General features: G+C 25.6%; 1 protein-coding gene and 1 pseudogene across 4 annotated transcripts; one reads left to right on the top strand and one right to left on the bottom strand.

Moving 5' to 3' along the window:
• The first annotated feature begins 1120 nt into the window (after positions 1–1120).
• Positions 1121–7296, top strand: LOC114124260 (zinc finger CCCH domain-containing protein 13-like; annotated as a pseudogene).
• A 1427-nt stretch (positions 7297–8723) lies between these two features.
• On the bottom strand, positions 8724–22065 carry LOC114124271 (uncharacterized). Of its 4 annotated transcripts, none has more exons than XM_050201601.1 (10): positions 21730–22064; positions 19215–19253; positions 16340–16429; positions 14873–14899; positions 12506–12538; positions 12320–12408; positions 11587–11710; positions 11112–11329; positions 9549–9803; positions 8724–8857 (listed from the first exon to the last, which is right to left on the bottom strand). In XM_050201601.1, exons 1-10 carry the CDS (start codon positions 21806–21808, stop codon positions 8768–8770), a joined length of 1044 nt encoding a protein of 347 aa, XP_050057558.1. In that variant the 5' UTR covers positions 21809–22064; the 3' UTR covers positions 8724–8767. The 4 variants fall into 4 exon arrangements, with proteins under 4 accessions (XP_050057558.1, XP_050057559.1, XP_027843266.2 ...); XM_050201603.1 differs by lacking the exon at positions 8724–8857 and adding an exon at positions 9004–9170 and having other exon boundaries at positions 21730–22065; XM_050201602.1 differs by lacking the exon at positions 14873–14899.
• Positions 22066–22567: the final 502 nt, after the last annotated feature.

The following is a 22567-nucleotide window of genomic DNA, read 5'->3' as shown; positions in this document are numbered from 1 at the left end:
AAGCAAATACGTTTGACGCTTTGATATTATAAGATATATATTTAAAATCACGAGAATTTATATTATAAATAAATTGATGAATGGAAACAATTGCAGATAAATCTTGTGCGTTGCTTTCAGTTTTTAAGTTTTAATGTAAATACAATATGCTCAGAAAGTTCACCATCCCCTAACCATCACTCAAAACTAGTTCACTTCCCTCGGTAACCCTTCACTAAAGAGGCAGCGACATTGCCACCGTTGAGAACCACTGATATTGACTAATAATTTGGATTTTTGATTAATCATATAAATTTCTGATTTTATATCGAAAATTTAACATTGAATAAATTGTTTTTATAACTGTTGAAAATGTTATAATAATATTTACTAATTGTCTTATTATATTATTAGTTATTGATTCAATAAAAAATACTTAAAAAAAAAGAAAATGCTGTATGTAAACGATATCTTATTAATAGGCTTTTAACAAAATTATTTTAACACCCCAACTTAAAACTTGATATGTGCCATATAGGGATTCAAATGTATAAGTTTAAAATTTAATGAAAATTAAAACTGAAAACATATAGTTTGGCAAACTATTTGAATATATTATACTATTATAGTAGTAGATATAGAAGTATAAAATCGAAAAAATAGTATAATTGCATTATTACTGCATCCAACTAGTCAGTTATAATTGCTCTTGGGTGTATTATTATATTTGGTTTCACATTATTTACCAAATGCTCGAAAAATACGGTGCATCGTGCATAGTGTATTTTTTTTAATACTTTAGATTGCCGAACTTGTTAAAATTTTAGTTATTTTACTTAGAAGAATATTATTCTACATTTAATTTACAATATATAACATATGTCATATTTATCTATAATTATTTAAAAACAGTTGTTGTCTTCTTAATGAGCAAAAAATAACATTAGTACCTATGCAGTCAAACAAATGTACACAATATAATTGTGATTTTTTAATTAAAATAATGAATCTAAATATCTAAATCTAGTTTGCAGTATATAACACTTGGCAATATGACATATAGTAGTAAACTATCAGTATATAATAAAACAGTGATGACATTAAGCACACAATAAAATTGTGATTTTTTATAATGATGAATATGAAGCACTATACTATAAATCCATTTTACACATCTCTTTATTTAGTGATTATTTCCGCGGTACATGTATCCTCGTAAGTTAGAAATTCGTTTTAAATTGCGTGTTATTTTATAAAATTTAATTTCAGAATATAATTTTTCTCTATTGATGGAAAATCATATTTAAATACTAAACTTGAAATAATTTTTGGAGGACGGAAAGTTTTAAGTAAATATTTTCTTTCTTTAACTGTATTTAAAACAAACTGTAATTTATTTATTACAATAAGTCTGTATGCAAATTTAGTGGATAAATATATTTAAGATATGAGACACGCGAGAAAAGTATATCTAATAAAGACACTTTACTTAAAAGTTAAAGTAAATATAAATTAGATGTTAGAATACAATATATTCTACAGTATGATATTATGGTGATAAACTTAGTTATTTTATTTTGTAACTTATTAAAAATACAAACTATTTTTTAACATATGACACGCCTTAAATTATCTTTTATATATTATTATTAATAATAGGTACTTAATAACTAATATATAATATCGATTACCTACCAACAAATTAACTAGAGTATAAAGTATACACCTACCACAGAAGTCCATAAGATTTAACAAAAACAAAAAGTGATTGTAGTTTTTTTTTTAATTTTATATTTATGTATTTTAAATTTAAATTTTAATGAATATGGTCTATACTGCGTTAATAATAAATGATATATTTTGATAAGGTAAATTTTTCAAATGGAACAAATATAATTCTAGCCTCGGCCACACGACACAGTACAGTACGTACAGTTAATGTGTAGAGTACTATTTAAAATTATAATTATGTAACTACAAATAATAGTATAATACCTAATTGAATTTGATTAATTTATACAATAATAGTTATGAAATAAAATAATTGTAAACGATATAGTTGATTAAATTGAAACCAATGTATTCATCGAATTATTCAAGACTTTTGATTATCTTTAAATGCATTATTTTTATAAATACAGACAATAACAAGCGTCTAGAGACAGAGAACCGAATGGAATCAAAATGGCGGATTTTATTATCATTATTATCAGCTATCACAGATTTTATTATCAGTTATCACTATCATTAGAAAAAACACAATTTGATAACAGACTTATAATTATAATAATTATTAATTAATTATTATTTATTATTAAGATTATTATTAAAATCATCATTATTATTATTACTATTATTAATTATACTTTTTTTTAGTATAATATTTAATTGTTTAATGATTATATTATGAATGAATATTAATGAAATAATTAATATTATATTATAAATAAAATGTATAATATAGTATGTACTATGAATACATTTTTAATATTAATCAAATATATATATATATATATATATTGTTAATTTATTGTTTCTTAGTTAAAAAATACAATATACTATAGGATTTATACAAGACATTGGAAATACATCAATTAATTTTAACTCATTACTTATAAAGTTATAAATAGTTTTACAATCTTGTAAAGAACTGAAATCTAACAAAGATAACTAATCTTTAGCTAAACTGACCTTGAGGTTAAATTCAATGTTAAGATAAAATTATATCTTATATCTTTTCTTTATATGTCTTGCTTTTTAACACCAGTTACTATAGAGCACAGACACAGGCATTTGTATTTTGTCACTATAAACTATAGAGTATAGTTAGTTTTATTAGTATTCGGTTCAATACCTTGCTTTGCTTTTGCTTGACACAAATTTTACAAGGTATTTTTTTATATAATTAAATTTATTTTTTATTTTTTCATGTTTGTGATTTCTGTAGTTCTGTTAAAAAGAAAAAAAAATCTTTTTTTATTTTCACTTATTAGATTTATTTTCAAACATGTCTGAAGCTAATGAATTGAAATGCATTGAATTGGAAGCAAATTTAAATTTTTAAAATCTTGAAAGCTCATAATATATTGAAAAATCACACTCTTTTAAAAGTAGATGAAATAGTACCCATTATATAGAGAAAAATATAAAGACTTGTACATATTTACATGTGACTTTTGTTATAAAGTATTAAAAATATCTATGGCTTTACCTGTGAATTAATTGTGTTATTGTTGTTTTGTTTTGTGTTAAATAAATAAACATAATTTATCCAAAATTATTTTTCTTTGAATATGATTCTTTTACTATGTCTGAAATTGTTAGGTAACTGCAATGTTTTGTGATTCAGTTGTTGTTTTCTTCTGTTTCATAATAAATAAACATAATTTGTCCAAAATCAGGGACAAAATTAAGGGGTGATAGATCCCCCCCCCCCAAAAAAAAACTTTATTTTTACTGCTAACATTATATTTTGATGAAAGTATTGGTAATGACCATTCAAACTATACTTTCAGTTCCAAAGCAAACAATTTTGTTTACTTTAAATTAATAAATTGTAGTTTAAATATACCTATAATCAATTTGATGTATTATTATGCTTGTGAATGTCTGATATGGCCGAATGTTTTTTTAACGCATGGTTGGTTGAAATGAAACAACCAACATTTAGATTATATTGTACATGGCACGTAGATCGAGCATGGAGGAAAAATTTGACTAAAGTTAAATCTAAGGAAAAACAAGCCGAAGTTTATAAAATTATAAGAACATTATTGCATGAACAAGATCCTAAAGCATTTGAAAACATTTTTGAAAGTGCTATTAGTCAAATGTCAGCTGATGAACAAACCAATGAATTTGCTAACTATTTTGTGGGCCACTATGGAAATTGCGTTCAATCATGGGCATACTGTCATCGAATTCATGCTGGAGTTAATACGAACATGCATATAGAACGAATGCATCGGACATTGAAGCATATTTACTTACAGGGGAAAAAGGTGAAACGCCTTGATAAGTCTTTGTATGCTTTAATGAAGTTTATTCGAGATCGTTCTATTGACAGATTAATTGTGATTCATAAAGGAAAAATCACATCAAAAATAAAAGAATTGCGTAAAAGGCACAAACACAGCCTAGAAATGTCACATGAAATGGTTATGAAAGCGACAGAAGATAGTTGGGACATTGTGTCGGAAAGATATAGTGAAATGTATAGAGTGAACAGACTTAAAACTTTCTGTGATTGTCAAATACAATGCCAGGATTGTCTTTCTTGCATTCATTGTTATACATGCTCTTGTATAGATAGTGCAATTAAGTGGAATATGTGCAAACATATTCATTTAGTTTGCAGATTTCAATATAATCATGAAAATAATGGAACGTCAACAAATTGTTTAGCTGTGGACAATCACATGCATAACGTGCCTAACAGTAACACAGAAGATGAGCATGACAATGAAACTTCTAATATTGTATGTCAATTAAATAATTCAACCATTACAAGCCAACATTCATTAGAATTGGAAAAAAGGAAGGTACAAGAGTCATTCAATAAAATGTTGAATGAAATATCAACCATTGAAGAATTAAATGTATTGAAAAAATCTTTTTTACCTATAATACCAACATTAACAGCAATAAGAAACAAGTCAAATACAACAAACTTAAAAAGTAAAACTTCTCAGACATCGCCAACAAATAAAAAAATCATACCGCAACGCCGTTTATACTCAACCAAGAAAACAAGAAAAACATTAGAAAAGGTATTAGAAACACCAAGCAGAATAGAACAAAATCAGATCAGTGCATCATTAATACTCAAAAATAATACTGCTTAATGATTCTTACCAATTTATTTTATATATTTTTTGTTTATTAACGACTGATTAATTATTATTTTATTTATACATGACTATTTATTATGATTTGACGAAGAATTGATTTTTATATAATACTTTTTTGTTTATTAACGACTTATTAATTATTATTTTATTTATACATGACTATTTATTATGATTTGACGAAGAATTGATTTTTATATAATACTTTTTTGTTTATTAACGACTGATTAATTATTATTTTATTTATACATGACTATTTATTATGATTTGACGAAGAATTGATTTTTATATAATACTTTTTTGTTTATTAACGACTTATTAATTATTATTTTATTTATACATGACTATTTATTATGATTTGACGAAGAATTGATTTTTATATAATACTTTTTTGTTTATTAACGACTATTAATTATTATTTTATTTATACATGACTATTTATTATGATTTGACGAAGAATTGATTTTTATATAATACTTTTTTGTTTATTAACGACTGATTAATTATTATTTTATTTATACATGACTATTTATTATGATTTGACGAAGAATTGATTTTTATATAATACTTTTTTGTTTATTAACGACTTATTAATTATTATTTTATTTATACATGACTATTTATTATGATTTGACGAAGAATTGATTTTTATATAATACTTTTTTGTTTATTAACGACTTATTAATTATTATTTTATTTATACATGACTATTTATTATGATTTGACGAAGAATTGATTTTTATATAATACTTTTTTGTTTATTAACAACTTATTATTAATTATTATTTTATTTATGCATATTGATATCAAATCATATTACACTTATACCCTAGAACAATATAAAAATGCTTGTACTTGTGCTGTGTCTCCTTTCTTCATCTCTATTCGAGATCATCGAATTCATGCTGGAGTTATACGAACATGCATATAGAATGAATGCATCGGACATTGAAGCATATTTACTTACAGGGGAAAAAGGTGAAACGCCTTGATAAGTCTTTGTATGCTTTAATGAAGTTTATTCGAGATCGTTCTATTGACAGATCAATTGTGATCTATCAAGCTAAGATCACATAAAAATAAAAATAAAAGAACTGCATAAAAGTCACATCTTCTCCACATGGTGGAAATGTGGAATTAAAATAATAAATATTAAATAATAATTAATAATTATTATAATTATAAGTCTGTTATCAAATTGTGTTTTTTCTAATGATAGTGATAACTGATAATAAAATCTGTGATAGCTGATAATAATGATAATAAAATCCGCCATTTTGATTCCATTCGGTTCTCTGTCTCTAGACGCTTGTCAGACAATACAGTTAACTTGTGATAAAGCCATAAAGGTAATGAATTTCAAGGAATCGAGGTATAAGTTTGTAATATCAAGACTAAAAACTAACAAAATTTTTTTAACGAGATTTAAAAGAAAATTCAAAATTCGGTTACTTAATAGTGATGTCCAAATTTCGAATGTTACAAAATACACTATCATCCATGTTTTGTTTCTGTAAATAACTTATAGATAGCGCGGAAACTTGATTTTGCTTATTATTATCGACATGAATTACCTATATTTTATTGTGTTGAAACGAACTCTGTAATAACAAGCTATTTATTTTTTAATTAATTATATATTTTCTAATCATTTAACACTAGCAAACGTAATTAAAAATGTGTAACAATTTATTATATCACAAGAGCTTTAGCCTGCAAAAGAACTTCGTTTTATACATTTAATTTTTCATTATATCGCGAGATTTTCAAGGGAACGGCAGTTTTATTCGTTTTATTGAAATTTTCGTTACATCGTAAGTTGACTGTAAAATTTATCTTATGAGTTATGACCATGATGTATTCGTACATGCGAAGTAACGTGGACGATACATCATATATATGTATAGCTTTTGTTATACATTAAGGTTATCAAGACTTAAACATGAATTACCTATTATATAATATATCCAATTGTTATATTTATTTTACTATTATTTATTATTTCAGATATAAATGGATTTTGGATTACAGGTCTAAAAAGTTGTCGACGATTAACGGCCGATGAAAAATCAATAATAAAGAAAAAAAAGAAGATATATGAATACAGAGAGAAAAAGAGAGGAAACAGCGCGATGAAGAAAGGGAAAGAGAACGAATACAACGTGAAAAGGAGCGACAAATCCGTGAGGCGGAAAGAGAGATGAAGCGACGAGAACGTGAAAGGGAGCGACGAATGTGTGAAGAAAAAAGAGTGAAGGAGCGACTAATGCGTGAAGAGGAAAGAATAAAACGCTATTCGGAAAGACAAAGAGAGCAACATAAACGTGAAAGAGACAGACAAAGAGAACAGCAAAGACGTGAGATAGAACTAAAACAACGCGAGGTGGAGAGAGAAATGGAACAAAAAAAACGCGAGAAAAACAGAAAAATGGAGCGAAGAAAATACGAGAAAGGCGGGAAAATGGGCTGAAAACAATATTATTAAGTAAAATGGTAATACGAACAACTTGCCAAAAGTACTATGGATGCACCGAAAATACAAACAGAGAAAACCTAATAAAAAAATAAACTTCGAAACTCTATATTTAATATTTATATTATATTAAATATGTATACGTATAAACTATATACCTATAATTTTCCTATAATTACCTTGGTTTCCTAACAAGCCATTGTACCAGTTCCTTTTTAGACTATGTCTGGGGCTGGTTAGAGTAAGATTTGAGAGGATAGGTTTTTTATGATTGAGATTTTGGTGTATTTGGAGACAGGTAGGTACGAAAGTTTTTGTAGAAGCGTACAGCTTCTTCTAATACTGTTTTCATTGATAGATAATATTATGTAAAGTGTTATTAGATATAAAAAGTGAGGTATTCGTCATATCTTATAACGATCAATATTTTGGAATTATTGAACTTCATTGGTCTTTAAAACTTTTGCAGTATACCCCATATAGTTGAATTTATAGGTCCATAGTGGTTTAAGTAATGTTTTATACATATAAGAACTTTAACTTTTAATCAAGTACCTATGTTGAATGTTCATTGTTTATAAGTAATGTTCGTAACCTGCGAAGAAAGGCGTTTAAGGTAAGTCTCTGAATTAAGATATGACTTTTTTAAGTGAGGCACTTATCTATGTTTAGGCCTAGTAAGTGTCTAACTGTGTCAGTTGTGGGGATAGGGCTTTTCAGTGTCATAGAGTGAATGTTATACCTATGAACTAATTTATAAGAATTAGATTTGATGTGCCATTTTGTGTACCATTCAGACATTAAGTTTAGATGAGTATAAATAGTAACACTGTCCAGAGACAGTTAGAGGTTTTTTTGTCAATTTATACGATAGCTTTGTCGTCCATGTAATTGATTATAATAGTGTTTTGGGAGATCTGCGGTCGGGAGTCTGGAACTATAGACTATCTATAAGTATTTTTTAAAAAAAATGAGAAAGGATTCCACTATGGGGAACTATGTAGTCACATCAATTGTAATCATATAGTTTATAGATATATCTAAATAAAACAAGTTTAATTTTAAAATACCGTTTTACTGGATTTTAAGCTTAGTTAAATGGGTATTCAAACCGTATAGAAATATACAGTGTTCTGGTGTTCGTGTTCAATAAGTTTGGAAATGGTAATTAGCCTAATAGGGGTCAGGGCGTACTCACGGAGGAATGGGGGTGTCATATCCCCCCCCCATGGACTTTGTTTTATGCATTTGTACATTTTGTGTCTATGGCAATCAAAAAAAATAAAATATAGTTCAACCCCTCACCCCCCCCCCACTATTGGAAAAGCTGAGAACGCCCCTAATTGGGATTAATAAATGATAAATTGTATATTTTTAAATAAAGGACTTTATTTACAAGACATAGAATAAATTAAATGATTTTATTTTAATACAAACAAAATTGAATAAGTAATTTTTATTATAAAAATTATAATTTTAATAATTGTTTATATTTATCGTATGCACGTATATATATTTTTTCATAATAATGTTGCACTTTTTTATTGATATTGCGAGTCTAAAAAGTAAAAGGAGATAAAAAAAACATTAACCTATAGTATAGTAATAAATATTAATGTATTATAATTTTCTAATTTGTAAATTACAATAAAACAATAGAGAAAACAAATTACAATGGTTAAACAGAAACTTAGACAAATACAATTCAAGTATCAGGGTAATTCCTGTAAAAATGATCATTACTAGAAAATTTAAGATCTGTTATAAAAAACATTGATCTTTTATATCGTTTTTATGAAGCTATTCTAAATAAAATTATCATTAATTTAACAATTTTAAAAGGCAGCATATGTATTTTTTTTCCTCAAATTCTGAAAGTAGAATACGTATGTAAGAATATTATTGATTTCTATGTGTTTAAGAAGCTGAACGAATATATTTATTTATTTTTTTATACATAAGAATTTAAAGCTTAAATAAATAAAGTGAAAAATCTTATAAGGTACTCCAAAAAATTTGAATTCAACTCATCAAAACTTGAAAATGTATAAAAACTTTTCAATGAACAATTGATCATTGAACATTGGCATTTGTTACTCAATATTTTTAAAAAAATACTATACTATATATATAATATATAATATAAATAAATAAATAAATAAATAAATATAAATATATTATATTTTATAGTTTAAGTTATTACATTTAAAATAACTTTTATATCTTACAATTTTATATTCATATATTACCTTTGTGTCTAAAACGTGTGCTTCAAGTGCTATGCGAAGATGTTCTAAAGCTGATAAGTCATCATCTTGGTGGGCATATGCTTTTGCTAATAAATAATGATATTCTCCAGTATATGAACCAACTTCTTTTAGGTGTTTTTCAAATGGTTTTAATTCTGTAACACAATTGAAAGCCTTATTTTTCTTAGTACCACCCATACACAATTTCATTGCTAATTTTATTAATATTGGTTTATTTTCTTGCAATAGTTTTATCTAAAAAAATAATATTTAAATTAACAGAAAACTCACAACATTATAACATCACAACATAGATAATATAATATATAAAAGATATAACATTTAATTTAAAATTTTTTCTATAGAATGTATATTTTTAAAACTGTCAATTGTTTAATATATTATAGTGGAGTCTATATAGTATATTATAATATTTATAATTACTTTTTTTTTTAATTAAAAATTATTAAATTAATAATTACAGTCAGTACATTATCAAGGACAATAGTAATTTTTATTATATGTTTAAAGCTACAGGAATAACTAAACTTAGAAATCACTGAATAGTTCCACTCAACAAATTAAATTAATAAATCTCTAAGCCAAGACCATTGGGCATCTCTGGAGGTTATCAGTGATTATGCGGGAGAATACTAACTGTTGATTGATGTGTAGATTTTGATGAGTTAACTCAAAACTTAAAATTAAATGAAAGTATGATTTGGTCAATCGAGTATCTAAGCGTAGCAATTTTCAATTCATTGTGATACCTATTGTTCTATTATTTTGTATAATATTTTAGTAAAAATGTATAAATTATGAGTCTTCAAAATTTGAGCGCTGTATAAGGAGAGAGAGACCCCAAACTAACAATATATTCTTAAATTATATAAGGATGACTATATGTATACTAAGTTATTATGAAATTAAACTGGTCTAATAGATTAATATATTAATATATTTTATTGACATTTGTAATAGTAAACATACGAATATATTAAAATAAAACCACCTTTAAGGAAAAACTCTTAATAGAGAACTTAGTGAGAAAACAGGGATATTTTCATTATTTATTTACAGGGAAATCTCTAAATAACGGCAAAATTTTGATAATTTTTGTCATAATTATTGTAAGCTTATTTTACTAGCTGATATGTCGCACGGCGTTGCCTGTGACAAATTAAATTATAATAACTGTAGAGCTTCATCCGTGTGCAGTTAAGTAAGTAAAACATGTATAATGATTTCTTTAATGAAATATTGTATTAATAACATTTTTTTACATATATAAATGGTAATAACTCCCTCCCCTTAAATGAATTCAGAGAACGCTACTGTTGTCAGGTGAGTAGGGACTAAATTATTATTTGATGACTAATTAGTAAGGTATAATAAGTAATAACTAATAACAATTGGACTGTAATTTTAATTAATAATACAATTCAGGAAATGGGTAAAGACAATAGTATTAATTATAAAATATACATATAAGTATAATATACTATAAAATCCAATGATTGACAATCATAATTTTAAATAATATGTAGGTATTTTATAATTTACTTTACAAGCTATTTTTGTATTGATAAATTGTAATGTCTTATCGTTTTCAAGGTAGTTCTCGGCTTCTTTAGAAGTTTTGACTAACCAACGTCTCATTCCACGATTGATTTCAAATTTATGACGAAATATGAAGGTTTCAAGTAACTGAGTTTTCCTTTTAAAACATTCACCAGGACTATCTTTAAATATTTTTCCACACCAGTATGCATAGAATAATCCTAAAAGCGATAAAAATATTTTAAGTATTTCAACATTTCAAAACTCAACTAATAAAATATAGTAAAACAATTTTTTTTTTTTTAAATAAAGTTTTCTAATTTCACAAAACCCCTCAACTATTCGCATGAACACTATATAATAAATAGCTAAACCTCAAAAAGCTCTAAAATCGAATAATAATTTAGATGAAACGAAAAAATCAATCGTTTTACTGCAATCAGTAGTTTAATTTCAAAAGTTTAAGTTCAGAACTTACCTTGTTGAAATATAATGTTTACTTTTGGCCAATTGAGTTTAACACTAGAATATTTTATCAATTCTGTAGTGGCTTGTATTTTTGCACTAATTAAGTCTTTTTTACCTTCCTCATTTAAAGCACTCTAAACAGATTAGAAAAAAAAATCATAGCTTTTATGTTATTTTTAACTTATGGTTTATGGTTTTAAAATATTAGGTAGGTACCTATTATAAAAATAAACTGAGAGAATGTTAAAACAACTCGATTAATTAAAATGTGTTACTATTGCTTATATTATCTAAGATATTCAATATTTTTATCAGAGTTACTACTATTACTTGTGAGTAAAATTGTACTAAAATATTGAAATATTTCATAATTTTAAACATTACTTATAAGTTATAACAGTATAATATTATAATATATTTATTTAAATTTAATAATTAGTTAATAACAGTAATAACACACCAATTAATTATAAATTAGTTTTTGAAACATTGTGTTTATTAAAACAAGAAATATATTGCAGGAGTATAGGTACTGCAATTAAAGTAAAAATAATAGATGCATCAACATTTTTTTTCTTCTGATAAATAGTTTCCTCAAAATATATATACTTATAATTGTTACTTTACACAATGCTAACTTTAAAACATTTAAATAAATACATTTTATCTTTTATATTTATAAACTATTCTTATACTTTAGCCACTTATTTAATGAAAGAATATTGTTATAACTTATAACTTACAAAAGGTAGCATGTTCAATTTTCTAAATGCTCCAATTTTAATTAAATCAGCCTCATTTAATACTAAATCCAATAGTTTATGAATATCATCTAGAATTTATAATTTATATACAGCTCACAAATTATCATCAAATTATTTATTTCAAGTATAGATTTTATAATAAATAAAATAAAATCATAGACGTACTTAAATCTTTAACAATAGGCGCAAATCCAATTACTGAAAACAAATGTTAAATGAAAAAGTAAATATATTTTATAATTAAATTAATTATAATGAAAGGCAGTATGTATTTTCATGGAAACAAGCACGGGTATCACTCAAATTAATACATATTTATACATGTTTAACGTGTAATGTACAGTAACGTATGTATAGGATTTTTAAGGGGTGTCACCATAGATATATATGTTTTTATTATTTGATTAGCTTATGTATATTCAATGGCTATGACAACTCGGCCATTATTTTAGTAATACAAATGACAATGTTAAAAGAAAGAAAACAAAAACACAACAACACAAGTATATAATATTAAATAACAAAGCTAGCTTAGTAGCTTCCAATACGAATATCGAATTAATTATCTTAGAAATGACCATAGCAGATTAAATGTTGAGTATGGACTATAAAAATATGAAGAGATTGGGGGGTATTTTAATAAAATTGATCGAAATTATATGCTTGATATGTAAAAAGGGATATAGATTAAGAGTAAATGAGAGAGGTAACTGCAGAAACTTTCAGTTAAGTGAAGGGTGCTAAGAGGAGTAATTTAATTATTTAAACCAACTTTATGTCTTTATATAGGCGTGATCGCTGATCGGGTAGAACGAATGACCCACACGATAAGTTGGTGGAAACATCAAACGGACAATAATAGATTGTATTTGTTAGCAAAGTAAGCCGGCAGATTATTCCAGTAGTTGGATCAAAGTTTGAAAGTGCAATTTCACCACATGCGTGGTGACGTAAAATAGGGTTAAAATCGGTCCAAGGTAATTGAGCAAAAATTGTGGTAAAATTGTGTTAGGGGTAGGTTTGGCTAGTTTTTCAGTCCCTTATATGTCAACTTGGTTAGAGACCCAAAAGTTGAATGAAGCGATATGACTGATTCAAGTCATTTATATATGATTTGATGTGAAAAAAGAGAAACGATAATTTAGAATTGAAGAAATTAAATTTCAGGGATTCTAAACAATACATATAGAGTCGGACCCTATTAAATAATTACATTATATTATTATAATATATTGGGGGCTAAATTTAAAAAAACCAAAAATATATTTGAATTCGGTTTGCGAAACATGAAACTATAAGTCAGTACATAGTCTAGTGGAACGATCAGTTAATTTGACCTACAATTTTAAGTTCCCACTAATAATCTTTTTAAATTTTAACAAAATAATTAACATATAATATTATTTGTCGTCTAAATAAGTAATTTCGTTTGAATTGGAACTTAAAATGTCTCTAAAAAATAATTGTCTTTATAAATTTTTTTAGATTTTATAGTGTCAGCGTAAAATATTTATAAATAATCTTATATTACATTTTTAAATCTTAGATATACAAACAAATATGTTTATGAATTTTGTCGAAATTCTAATTTTAAACGCTTTAAAATATTAAGTATATGACTATAGAATTTCGATATTTTTTAATTGAAAAATTAATTACTTATGAGATGATTTGTATTAAAATTTCAATTGTTTCTATACTGAGCAAATAATTTTTTATTCATATTCATATAAATGTATTATGCTTATAAATAGTAAAAAATATAGGTAGTCAAAATATTTTGAAAACATTATCGTAAATATAAAATGTTAATTTAAACATTATGAAAATATCAAGTATTTATGGTTATTCATTTTTGAGCTACGCTAAAAAAAAAAAAAATCGATTTTGTAAAAAAATTGAATTTAAAAATATGTATAAAATTTTCTAAATGTATTTATAGACTGTGTATAATTTAATACTTAATTACCTATATTTTATTGTTAATTAGCCGAACGATCAACGTATTTACGTATATGAATAAGATAAAGGACATTCATAAACCACCTTGCATCCTACAATGAAGATTTCAAAATTTTTAGTCCATTCAATTCCTAGAAAATAAAAACAATCAATTATGGGAAGGAGACTGTCACCCAAAATGCTGTTATATATTTGTAGGCTTCAAGAGTGATGTACGTATAATTTTCCTCCTTCCCACCAAAGTACCAACTAAACTGTTACCAGAAAACACTCACAAAATTAAATCATTTTTATTGCTCTAATAGCTGATAACAGACACACGCATAAATATAAATAAATGAAAATAACTCACATTATTATAAAGCCAATACGTTTATCATTATTATAATCTAAAAACAAATGAAAATTTAGGTTACACATATTTTAACTCAGAAAAATTTATGTTCTAAAAATCTTGTTTCACATTCCGCTTACCAAATTAAAATTACTATCCATATACTATTTGCAATGTAATATAAATGATTCTTGTGTGTGTATAAATATATGTATTGTACTATAATATGTTTTTACCTTTGTTAAAGTTTCTTGAAACTGAACCTGAGAAAGAAAAATAATTAATAAGCACACAATAATCTATAGTTTACGTAAAAATGTTTGTCATAAGTCATGAAAAATATGGGCGATTGTAAATTACGCCCATAGTGGGTAGTGAAAAAAGTATAGTAAATTGCGCCCGGTAATTTCCAGGTATAAATTTTTATGTAGTAAAATGCACCCATAGTATCTAATCTAAATGCGACCTTGTATTCATCCCTTTTCAACACTTTAGTACATTTATTGGTGTAAAAACCAAATGTTACAGTTAATATTATTATAATATTAGCGATTTTATTTGCTGACTTTCCTCCGAATATTTGGGCATCATCTTCCGCAACATTAACACGGACTAATGCCTGTGAATCTTTCCACAGTCATTTTAATAAAAACTTTTATACTCCTCATCCTTATATTTATTATTTTATGGATAAAATATTAAAGTTACAGTCCGAAATTTACATAAAAATTAATAGTATAAATGAACCTTATAAATTTCAAAACACCAAATAAAAAAAAAATTTCAAACAATGGAAAAAATTATTCAACAATACAATGAAAATACAATTACGAGAGATGAATATGTAAAAATTATATCTCATTACTATGCTGATATATAACTTATAATGTTATTATACTATTAATTATATTATATAATTTACTTGATATTTTAGTATTACATTTTTTTAGTTATTATTTACAGTAAAAACTAACCTAAAAATATTTAAAACAACTTATTAATCCCGTAAAATTAAAAATAACTTTTGGAGGATAGTGATAGTCGCCTCCTCGTGGTTATTTACTTATACTAAAATCTATTAATTAATTAATATAATTATAGCTATCGGAAGTGATTCCAGTAAAAGTAGGTCACTATACCTAAAATAGGAAGCAATTCAAATGAATGCGATATTATGAAAATCGGGAGGCAATTTGTGTAATTTTTTTAAAAAAAAATTCAAGTGAGGTAATTATTCACGAGCGCCCCCATATGGCTATATTTAATATTATCAACTAGTCAGCTATTATAAAATGATTTCAGTTAATTACAAATTTTTTTTAAGCTCCATGTTTTCATAATAAATGAAAATCATTAAATTAGTACCAACGTACCATTGCATGATAAATTTATTAATTTAATAGACAAATTACGGGCTACTGAATCATATTTAAGAATTTAAGGGGCCATTATTAAATTATTATTAAATTTTTAATGATTGTTAAAGCAACTCGACATCAATGATTAATAACTACAAATTATTATTTTCATTTTAATTTCACTTTAAACCAATATTATTTACTGTTCAAATTCTATCCCGACAAAGTACCTCCAATATGGGAAGTCTCTTCAATCCATTATTCTTGAGCTGTTTATTGTTATATCAATTAAGTTAATTGTTCAAATTTTAATAAATTGCTTAATAAAAAATGTGTTTAAATTACTTTTTTTCCAATTCCTATAAATGCATCCATCCGTATTAATTGCATTCTTGATGGCCTTTCTTGTATAACCATATTTTTTAATCACACCACCTTGAATCATAAATATTATTTATCGTTAGAATTTCCCTGCAACTATAATTAATAATTAGTTTAAACTGCTGTGAGTCTTAGTTAATGTACCCAAATAAAACACGTATTGTTTTAAATTCAGAACGGAGCTAAGTGAGGAATGAATTGTTTTTACAACGTTGTGTGTTTTTTATGTCTGTGTACACCATAAATTCTCGAAATAATGCTCCAATTTAAAACTTGTTGGCAAATTGAAAGACAAAAGTAAGAAGTTTCTAGCAGTTTTCAAAAAAATCAATTTTTTTATATTGTAATTATAATATTGTATTTATATGTAATATATGTGTGTGTGTGTGTGTGTGTGTGTGTGTGTGTGTAATTTAAATTGTGTAATTTTATTATTCTAGAGTCAAAAATCGTCTCAATGACTTGAATACTATGGCTATTCATCTTGAAAGATATCACTATCATAAATCATTGTATACGAAAAACGATTCTGAACGGAGATGATTTGTCAGCCAGTAATGGTTGGTGAAAAAGGTGGTTTATGTTTTAATGGCATGAATACACCAAAATTTATATTCTTTTATAATATTATTGTAAGCCAAACTTGTGGAAATCTTGTACCTATTAAATTTTTAACTCTTAGCTACTTAAACAAACATTTTTATGAATTATACTTACAAAATGATTTGCAAATATTCATGATTTTGACAAATTTTTGTTAATATTTAAACTTCAAACGCTAATAAAAAAAATGTTGCCTATTTATCCTTATAATTTTTGAATCACTATAAGACAAACGTACCTATGAGGAACTTGTATTCAATTTTTAAGTATTTTGACTTAGCCGAAAAAATTTTATCGATTTAATAAAAAAAAAATCTAAACAAAATTGAATATTTAAAATGTCTATAAATACCATAAATAACATTAAAATATTTTGAAAATTAATTTATGTAAATAAAATGCCAATCTAAATAACTGATAAAATGTTCAATTAACTTTAACTTATACTTTTTGAATAACAACAAATATTTAAAATCGTTTGAAAATAAATCGTTATCGTTACGCAATTTCGTAAGAATTTAAAATTCAAACGCACATAAAATTTTTCCTATAATAATGTTTTGAGTTTTCTTTATAGCAATTAAAGGAATACTTAGATATAAACAAAAAAATTTTATGATTTTTCAACTACAAAATTTTCGCGATTTTTACGTAAAAATTTGAACTATTTAAATGCATCAAGAATATTCACTTTGTTTATTGGAAATTACCCCTAACTATAAAAGCTTATAAAAAAAATTGTGACTTACGATTTTTGATTTTATTTTCAACTACAATAAGAACAACTCATAAGGAACCTTGTATTAAATTTTCAATTTGAAAATTTCAGTTGTCTATTAAATAGCCCAAAAAAACTCAAAATATTTTGAAAAAATAACTGTATACGTATAACACTAATATAAACATTTGGTAAAAATTTCATTTTCGGTGATTAGTTTTTGAGGTACAACTATATAAAAAAATCGATTTAGTCGAAAACTGGCTTTGCGTAAAAATGCCCGCATTTCGTCACTTTTTTTTGTTTTACTTGGTTTTTTTGAAAAATGTTTACTTTTGACCTCTATATAATGCACCAAGGATATTTACTTTGCCATCGGAAACCACCACCGAAATTTGAAATTGAAGCATTATTTTATAATGCGCCACTGTGTCCCGTCCTAGTGTGAACCCGGCTTAAAAATAGCGTACAAACGTTAGGTTTCCGAACAAATACGTACCTATAATAGCTAAGGTTAAACATATTAATTAATATATTATATTATTTTATTGTATTTAAATGTATATTACGGGGGGGGGAGGCCAACTTGGGCTCGCGAGCCGCATGCCACTTTCATGGTCAAATTTGGCTTGCGTTTTATTTATAAATTTAAAATTTACTTATTATTATCTACTGCTATATTATAAATTTAAGATTTTTTGGTAACTATTTATAAAAATTTATCAAATTATATGAAATGTATTTATAAATATTTTGGTTCTTGGTAATTGGTAATTGATATAATTATATTTGTCCATGTGTCTCGCGAACACTTTCATGTTGGCTACTCATGGTATATTCCAGGGGTAGCCAGGGAAAAGAGACTCGTCACTCGTCAGCCACCAAATATATTAATAAATATGGAATAGCCAAAATGTAAAAAAAAAAAGGTTAGGTTAAAAAGGTCATATTATTATATAATACATAAATTCATATTAAATTTTTTTTTTTGTAACGATAAGATTATAGGCGCCCGCAAGGGGGGAGGCAAGCTGGGGCATTTGCCCTCCCCTGGCTTTTCAAAAATATGTTTTAAATTGAATGTTTACAGATAAATTACTATTTATTGTATAACAAATCCTAACATTGCCCTCCCCTAAAAAAATTTCTGCGGGTGCCTATGGATAAGATGCGGCTCGCGAAACGCGGTTTGGCCACCCCTGGTAATTGGTATATTAAATAGTAATTAGTAGGTATATTATAAAATAAATTGACGCAGTTTGTATAATGTATCTTATCAGTTTTGTCGCAGATTATATAATATTATAATTTTTATTACAGTTTACCATCTCCTATCTGAATATTAAATGTCTTATTAATTAGGATATTTATAATTAGAAGGGGTGCGCATAAATATCTTTTTAAAAGAAAATGGTCTACGTTTCCTTAAACTTAAACTCTTTTTGGGAATAATACAAATAAATTTATCAAGTTGCAAAAAAAAAAAATTATATATCTTTAGGTAATATTGGTACTTACCATAACCATTTTTTTTAATAAAATCAGCAGTCCTCAGATCTGTAACAATTATTACTAAAATACTAATAATAAAGTGTTCAACTTTCATGACTTATTTTATCAGAGTAGGTATTAATATTTATTTAGTACTCATATATTTGAATCACAGGTGGTTCGTTGGGAATTGAAAATGTAAACATTACACTACACCTATGTTTCTAAATTTACTATGAATATCGTCGTATAGATAATTAAAAGGTAAACAATTTTAAACAAAAATTATATATATAATATAATATAGGTGTATAGCTTTTGTTTGGGAACAGATAATGACGGTATTAATTAAAATTCTAATTGTTTTCGGTTCTTCTAAATAATGTATAGCTAAACAAACTATTTCCTTTGTTAAATAAACACACACAAGTCACAATTGAAAATCGATGGTTTATACTCTATAATATAAGTCATAGTAATTTTACAGTTTTACATTATAGGTAGACAGGTAATTTATAATTACAATTAGTCAGAATATTACACCTGTGTTAATTTGTTATTTAACAAATTATTTCTATTCCAACAAATCAACATTTTAATTTTTAATAATTATTTATTTTCTATTTTATAATAATCTTCGATTTTATTACTAACATTTTCAACATATCCATGGAGGGCAAGATAGGGGATTTGTCCCCCTCCCCTTGACAAAAAATATTATGAACTTGTAGCTCAATAAATATTACCATTATATTATTATTTATTATTATCTTTATTATAATATTATCTTACATTTGAGAATGTTTTTATTTAACCCCCCCCCCTAAAATGTTATCTATGGGCGCCAATGGACAAACCTAATTAAATGAACATCAAATAATAAATTTATATAATATTATTATTGTATCGATATAATATAGAAGACTACTATACTTAATGGAATTTGGCTATTTACATCAAACCCTGATTTAGAGTTTACAAGTGTCCTTAGAGTATTGAGTACAAGTCCTTTCCTTTCTAACGATAACGAAAATAATGAAATAATTCGTGAAGTAGAACAATTTTTTTTATCTATTTATCAGTTGTTCTATATATATTTGATGATAACACATTAACATTAATGACTTTGTTTTTAAATATAATTTTAACTAATGATCGTGTCTAGTGTCTACTATTTTTAGTTAGAACAATTATTTTTTGCGTACCTAACAAGTAACAATTACAAACATTAAAATAAAATAAAATAACACAATATTAGTGTTACAATATTAGTATACACCAATGGACCCTAAAGGGAAGGCTCCTTCCCTCCAACCTATTTAACAGTCTCTTTTTATACTTACAAAACTATTTTAATGTAACAATATAATAGATGTATAAAATACAGTCGACTCTCGGTAACTTGAAATTTTCAATATCTCCAATAAATAAAATTCACCTTCAAATAACAAGAACACTTAATGTTAAAACAATCTTGTCAACTTAAAAATTAATCAAAAGAGATTTCGATATATCAAATTTTCTTATCCAAATTTAAAACTTAATACATGTAGTAATATATGTATAAGACGATATAGTTTCCGATAAATTGGACAATGCTAAAGAAGTCGAAGACCCGTAAATAGAACCCTGTACCATACTACCATCATCACGAGTAAAAAGCGACCGCGATACTTCCTTTAGAAAAATTACGTAAATATATTGAAACCAATGAACTAATGAAGGTATAGAAGATTTATATTTTAAACCACTGGATTACTTAGAAAATAGAATAGAGAACAATGTTTTAAATGAAAATAAACAATATTACAATAACTTTTGCAGTTTGCAGGACCAATCTTTTAAAAATAATAATTTATTATTACCTAACCCAGAGGTCGGCAACCTTTTTGATGTCAGGGGCCAAAAAATTAAAAGAAAATTTTCACTGTCCATATGCTTAATTTTATTAACAGTTTATCAACCAACATAAATTCATAATGTGGTATTCCATATTTTTATACTATAATTATAAATTGAAATCGAGGCGGCATAAAATCACTTCACGGGCCGCGGGTTGCCGACCGGCGACCACTTGGCACTTACCTAACCTATCTTTTATTACCTTTCCCAAATATTATAATATTTGAATAATTTCCATGGCGATGGGTTCATTAAGTTATGCACTTCTACATCAAATTCATAAATTGGTGGGCAAGGCCGAAAGGTTATATGGGTACCGGGGTACGCGATGTAATTGTAAAACAAAGTGCGCGATAAAAAATTATGGCTATAGAAATGTTTGCATTTTATGTAGTACACAATGTCATGAAAGTTTATCATGTTGTAATAAGTAAAATAGTTTTCCTCTTTTTTTTTAAAAAAAATTATGATTTTTTTATAGTAAAATAATCTTAATTTAAATAATAATAATACAAATACCTACATAAAATATTATTTAATAATAACAATAATTCGTTAATTTAATTAAAAATAATACGTTATTTCTATTTTATATTACTATTATATATTTATATTATAATAATTAATAATACGTACGTACCTATGTCGACATTAACCAAAGCCATGTTGTGTACATCAACATTGACCAAAATTCTAACGTAAATGTCTACATGCGTCATCCACTAGTAAATGTCTACCTTTATACTTTTAATTATTCAACATTTATTAAGTGTATCGTGTAATGTGTATGTAGACATTCACCAGGGAACTTTCAGTCACGGCTTTAGATAGTGTCTAAAGTCGACGTGTTGTCAGCATTCACCAATAAATTACGGACACTCACAGTAAGTCAGTAACAGATACATTATTAAAATGTATTTGTTTTAAATTTCTTTTATAATAAATCATTCAATCAAGATCGAGTATTATTAGTATTATTTAAAATAAATTTCATTATTGACTATTATAGTATTATGTTATTAATTATTACTAAAAATATACCCATTATATATTTATATTTTATATCTATAATCTATTTCGTGGTTATAAAAATAAAAAATTGATTATTAATCATAACCATGTTATCGTCATATAACATGTACTTTGTTAAAATAATTGTTTGAATCATTTTCTAATTTCATCAAACCATTAAGTATATACGCCATAGGTAAAATTGGCGCAAAAGGAAAGGACTGTCATTGTCGATAAAACGTACATGACTGTCGAAGTGTCGACTGATGAGTATCTTTTTTTATTTTGGAGCAGTTGGAAAATGATCCTGTATTTATGGCTATCCGGCTATATCACAGAGTTATAGATTTCTTTATTCTTAAATCGTGGTTAAAGATAATAATATTATCTTTGACAATATTACTGTCACAGCGGCTTCGAATTTATTGCCAATATAACATTTAAAAAAAAAAATGGATTTTGAGGTT

This window comes from Aphis gossypii, chromosome 2, assembly GCF_020184175.1.
Source record: "Aphis gossypii isolate Hap1 chromosome 2, ASM2018417v2, whole genome shotgun sequence".
Classification (NCBI taxonomy): domain Eukaryota; kingdom Metazoa; phylum Arthropoda; class Insecta; order Hemiptera; family Aphididae; genus Aphis; species Aphis gossypii.
The sequence above is the reverse complement of the archived record's forward strand: the minus strand, read 5'-3'. Positions and strand labels throughout refer to the sequence as shown.

What these genes read in the sequence shown, in the direction of transcription:
- LOC114124271 (XM_050201601.1), bottom strand. Translation starts at nt 21,808, where the DNA reads ATGACGCATGTAGACATTTACGTTAGAATTTTGGTCAATGTTGATGTA. An exon ending in TATTAAAAAAAATGGTTATG is followed by an intron (nt 16,430 to 19,214) that starts GTAAGTACCAAT and finishes TTATGATTCAAG; the next exon opens with GTGGTGTGATTAAAAAATAT. An exon ending in TTATAGGAATTGGAAAAAAA is followed by an intron (nt 14,900 to 16,339) that starts GTAATTTAAACA and finishes TTTCTTTCTCAG; the next exon opens with GTTCAGTTTCAAGAAACTTT.